Source organism: Ruditapes philippinarum, unplaced genomic scaffold, assembly GCF_026571515.1.
Source record: "Ruditapes philippinarum isolate M1 unplaced genomic scaffold, ASM2657151v2 ctg777_1_1_1_1, whole genome shotgun sequence".
Taxonomy (NCBI): Eukaryota; Metazoa; Mollusca; class Bivalvia; order Venerida; family Veneridae; genus Ruditapes; species Ruditapes philippinarum.
Genome location: NW_026854029.1, coordinates 330,599 through 336,605, shown reverse-complemented (window position 1 = coordinate 336,605; position 6,007 = coordinate 330,599). Strand labels below are relative to the sequence as shown.

Below are 6,007 nucleotides of genomic sequence, written 5' to 3'. Positions count from 1 at the left end.
CTCACTGACACACTCACTCACTCACTCACTCACTCATTCATTCATTCATTCATTCATTCATTCATTCATTCATTCATTCATTCATTCATTCATAGGCTCGTGTGGTTGGAAAAGAATCATTTGTACACAGAGAAGTTCTAGTATCAGTCAAATTTTCATAAATGATTAATTATTCTGCACAGCTTCTTAAAAATAAATTAGTTCTTCTAGAAGTGTCTCAGTTATTTGTATATTCACAAGCGTTAAAATCGTCCAATGAAATTCGAGGTAAAAAACGAACAATATCACAAGTACTAGATTAAATGCCCATAATGCCCAAGAAATGCTTTTATTTCGATTTCTCAAAATATTTTCATTTTTGCTGTACTTTTATAGTTTCCAGACAGTATCCCATTGATCATTTACCTGAATTATCTTTTTCTTCTGTTGTTTTTTCGGCAATTAGTATAGTGATTTCGTATTACATGTATGTATGGCAGTCAAAATACTACTTTCTTTATATGTTGCTACTTTTAAGATAAATAGTGAAAAATAAGTAGTCAACTGCAAATTCTATAAATTAGCGCTGCTTTATTCAGTTAACAAATTATCGTACATGTTCTAAAACCATTATTTAAACATTATAAAATTCATATTTGCTTTTTCTAGAGAAGAAAAAAATTTATTCATTTCTGAAGCATAATGATTGGATGCAAAGTAAAATTCTGTCCTTTTGATTCACGCACCGGAACCACGCATGCGCCGTGCGAGGTAACTTGCCTCTGCATATTCACGATGTTCTTCAACTGCAATAAACAATAACACAATTTATTTCAATAATCATATCAAAACTAGATGGTAAAGATCATTTCATGCGGGAGGTATCCAGCTTACAGAACGTCGGTGGTTCTACTCAGATTCCAGTTTGCGCCCGAAAATATGGACGAAAGGGGCACCTGAGGTCTTCTGCCATCGACGTCAATCCGAACTCAAAGTAACATGTTCTTATCCCAGGCAGAACATCAAAGAGCGTTTTTGGTGAAATAATGTAAGCAACGCCGACTCTGTAATATTCCTGTGGCGTTTTTTTAGCTTTATTGGGTGTAAAAAAACTGCCGTACTCGTCCGTGAGAAAATAAAGCTTAAAAGGATCCTTATATAACTTATATAACTTATGAAGGTTAACTGAATATTGCATGAAAGGGTCTTATACTATGTAAGAATAACCATTTCTGAATTAAAAGAAATGAGAGTCGTAAGAAGGGCTTGTAGCCTAGCGTTGTCAAGACATAATTAATTGCCTTTTGGTGTATTGTTATAAATTGTATATATACTGGACCACAGGAGAGGTATTTTTTAATATATGCAACATAATGTAAGACAAATAACAATTATTGTCAATATATACCCTGTATATATAATTTACAGACTTTTTTGTTTATTGACAGAATATTAAATTCCTGTGAGTGGCTTTACATGTATATTCCAAGCAATAAATTAAATATAAGCTAAACTAAAGAAATAGGTATGCGCCTGATATCTTGCGCATTATTATTCAAAATGTAGGTATATATACATTAAAGGGGGAGGGGGATAGATGTGCATTTAATGCTTTATTCCTCTCCCTCTCCAATACATTTATATTGCGTTTAACAAATCTAAATTGAAGCTCCTATAAAAACTAAACTACCATGGGTTCACATACTAAGCAAAGCAAAATCAGCAAACGAGTTAAGCGGTTTAAAGATTTAAGCAAAATTAAGTTGGATTGAGTGGCAGTGACGCGAAAACATGTTACAAACGAAAGCAATGAAACTTACCAACAATGAGGTAGGCGATCAGCTCTTGTATGCCTTGAAGTTGAGCAAAATCTTCCTCCAGTACTTCGTTGGAATATTCATCTGTCACCAGAGTTAAATATCGTTAAGAATTATAATTATGACTTTATGAATCAGGTTATACTTTTAAAGCCCCATTATGCCTCAGGAAAGCTATCATTTCAATTTCTCAAAAACTGTTTATATTTGGTATCTTGTTACAGTTTCCAAAAACATAGTTATTTGCTATACATGTATACATAATCTAACTTATGCATCTTTAGTTCTGTTGGCAATTGGTGTAATTATAGCTGGGACAAAAGATAAGTTAAATTATAGTTAATAAATATTTTGTATGGAAGTCAAATTACTTATTTGGTTATATTTTGCTACCTTTAAGACACAAAATGCATGTTTGGCGCTACCTTTTTTACAGTTTAAATATGTAAACATGCATTTAATCCATTATTTAAACATTATTAAAGATGTGTTTAACATATTTAAAGATTTTTTTAAAAATATCGATTTCTGAAACACAATGTGCCTTTAAACATAAGTATCTAACCAATCTGATTTAAATCAGCTCCTTAATAACGCTACTCATAAGGGTCTGACTAGTTACCTTCTCATGGTATTTCAAACAATCAATTATTGGCGAGCTTTCAATATTTTGAAAGCGATGCGGTTTCTAATTGTTTTTGCCCTTGAGTGGGACATATTCACAAAATTCTGAGAACAAACATGGCGTTGTCCATATAGCCGACAAAATTAAAAATTGCTACTGCAAAAACTTATCCAACTTAATGCCTGCATCTCAGAAATTCTTGCTGAAGGAAGGGAGGTAATATCTTATTACTATTTATGTAATTGTAGTTTAGAGTTACTTAACCTATCATAGCACGCAAAATGCCCACGCTTTGCCATTTGGAAGTAACAGCTGCTAGAAACAACAACGCACTGACCCATACATATCAGGGACAGACAGACAGATAGACAGACAGAATATGGAAACCTGGCGCATCTTCAGCACGATTACATTAATAGTAAGCAACTGAAGTCCAAATGTTTAGAAACATTACTAGTGCAATGAACAGGAAAAGATATCTTTCAAATATTTCCAAAAATTAGTCAGAATTAAATTTAACATAGTATTTATGTGCTATTATAAGCCCGATTTGAGTTTTAAACGTTTTTTAAAACTCTTTTTTTTATTTTTGGTTTATTCCTTTATCACAAAACCTTTTTCTTGAAAAAAAAGACAAAACAACCACAACAACGAAGCGAACTAATAATCTGGATTTCTGCACACAACATTTTTGGTCCAGACCCACATCAAACGTAGAAATGTGAAAATATAAAGAGTCAAATGTCAATTTCAACTAGAGCTCGACGTGTCCGTCCGTCAAGTAATAAAAAAGAACAGAAATAAATCTTTTAGAGTTGACAGTCGATTAAGATATGTCAATCTTCAACAAAAACAGTTTCAGTAGGAAAATCTTCGAGATTGGTCATCTTCTAGCTGGGATATTTGAATTTCTCTACCAACTCCGAACATGCACATAATTCAGTATACGAAACTGGTCAAAATATTGTTTTTGCAAGTGACAATATTTAGTGAGACGCTGACTTATGCTTATTTATGCTGGCTTATGCGGACTTATGCTGACTTATTCTAAAGGCACATTATGTCTCAGAAACAAATCGATGTTAAATTCTTTAGAAAGGGCAAACATGAATTTTATAATGTTAATAAAAAATGGGTTTAGGGAATGTCAGATGCTCGTTGCCTGATGAAAGTAGCGGTTAATGTTAAATTATTTGTCATAAAGGTAGCAAAATGTACACAAAGAAGTATTTTGACTTTCACAGAAAATATTCGTTCACTGTAACTGCACTTATTGTCAATAAGCAACAGATGAAAAAGATGGTTCAGGTAATTTTGTTATTAAGTATTTTTTTTTGGATACTATAAAGGTACAGTTAATTTACAAAACTTTTGAGAAATAAAAATAAAAGCATTTCGGAGGCATAATGGGCCTTTAAACGGATGTCTTGTTTTCATGTTGACGCTAGAGAGGAGAGAACATACCAGTAATATTTTTGAAAAACAAATAACAAAATTATTTATGTGGTGATTAATGTTAATCATACAAATGGACGTGAAAAAAAACGATAATGTTTCATATATGGCCTCCCTCAAAGAATTATTTTCAAAACATGTTGTTTTTGTTGTGTTGTTTTTGTTGTTGATGGTTTTTTCCCCAGTTATATAGTCTACATATATAAAATCGATTGCTTTAATTAACATTGTTAGCGGATATGTACAAAATATGTACAAGTTTATAGACTAGTTTCATTTCTATTAGTTTAAGGTTATCAGGGTCATTTTATATAAAATTTGTAAATTGTAAAATTATGTTGTTTCCATAAACATTATCTAATAGCCGATTCCCGAAGTGTTGTAACGTTAGCACATTAATATTAATACTATACTAAAATGCCCAGCTATTTCAAGTAGGATTTTGACCATAAAGCAATGATTTTGTCCAGTCAACAATTATGTAAACACATTTCTCTCGTGCAGGTTTTTTGGAATTTTTCTTATTCAAAATTCTAAAAGTAATTTTCTAAACTACGGACAGCAAGTAAAAAGATTATAAACTTAAAAAAGAACAACATTACCATTCATCCAATGAAGGATGGCGGATAGATTTTTAAGCTTTTCTTTGTTCCCAGTGCCAAAGCAGTCTGGATTTCCACTGCCACTAGATTCACTGCCGCTGCCACTAGATTCACTGCCGCTGCCACTAGACTCACCACCGCTGCCACTATATCCACTTCCGCTGCCGCTAGACGCATAATTGCCATCAGGTTCACTTCCACTTCCACTCTGTTCACCTCCGCTAACATTATGTTTACTTCCGCTAGATTCATTGCAGTTACTGTTGCTTTCTGAACGTTCAAATTCACCATTCAGAAGGAGGCGTTTTAGTCTAATAATAATGATAATAATAATAATAAGAAATAAATAAATAAATAATGATAATAATTATGATGATAAAGATGATGATGATAGTAACTGAAAATGAACATGAGACATTGTTTGTTCGTTTGATTTTATTTTTTAATTTATTACTGACTTTGATTTTCAATTATTAAAAACACTTTAATACAACGCTAATGAAATCAATTAAAGTTTTCTTCCTGGAGGTTGATATACCTTGGTGTTTACTGGGTAAAGATGGGCTCGAATGTTAATAAACTTGACAGATCACAGTATCATTAACAGGGACGGCTAAGAATCAAAGTGCTGGAGGCACTAATGCTGTAATCAATTATAATTATATGAGTAATGATTTTACATAATACCTTTTAGTTTTGTTTTACCTTTTTTCTAAGATTAACGTAGATATCTCTTTAACTTTAAATGAATAGTTTTGAATAATTTTGAAACATTGAAGAAGAAAAAAAAATTCTTAACCTGTCTTTAACGTCCGCTTCAGTCATCTCCGCCGATGTGACCGCTATTAGACATACAACCAGGACAAACATTTCCACATTCATCTCACTAGGACAGAGTAGGCGAATTTCTGAAAGGAAAAGAAAGTTAACAGTCGTTAAAACAAGTCGTGTTCTCAAAACACAAAATTCCTGGCTATGAATTTGTAAATCTGCTATATTTTTACAATGCAAGTTTCGAAAAACAGCTTGGTTTTTTTTGACAATATAAGTTTCGAAAAAGAGCTCAGTTTTATATTTTGACAATATAAGAATCGAAAAAGAGCTCAGTTTTTCCTGTAAGCCATTATAAGACAGAAATTTGAGCTAAACTCCATGCCGTATGATAAACAATAGTAAAGTACTTAAATAAATAATGTGCTTTTAGTCGAAACGAAAATGAACTTAAAAATAAATAGGAAAAAAAACTGAGATACGCGTTTTATTTCATAAATATTTCAAAATATTTCATTTGTAACTCTATATAAATTGTATATACATCAAATAAATAAATAAATAAATGAATAATTTAATCCTTACTTAAAAATTGTATCTTCTTCGGTTTGAGTTTCGTATTCTTCAAAACGTTTGACACATAAATCAAGCTTTCGCTCATTTATGCACGTACAGCTTTGTTTATAGCATTTCAAATTGTGTGTACATCACATTTCAGTTCCTTCGAGGGTCAATCAATTTTATTTAATTGTTATTGC

The 6,007-nt window shown here is 31.8% G+C and overlaps 1 protein-coding gene across 1 annotated transcript; it reads right to left on the bottom strand.

Annotated features, from left to right (window-relative positions):
- Positions 1 to 578: 578 nt before the first annotated feature.
- On the bottom strand, positions 579 to 5,382 carry LOC132738704 (uncharacterized). The gene is made up of 4 exons (XM_060726295.1): positions 5,278 to 5,382; positions 4,479 to 4,789; positions 1,800 to 1,880; positions 579 to 785 (listed from the first exon to the last, which is right to left on the bottom strand). The coding sequence occupies exons 1-4, from the start codon at positions 5,358 to 5,360 to the stop codon at positions 718 to 720; spliced, it is 543 nt and encodes a 180-aa protein (XP_060582278.1). The 5' UTR covers positions 5,361 to 5,382; the 3' UTR covers positions 579 to 717.
- Positions 5,383 to 6,007: the final 625 nt, after the last annotated feature.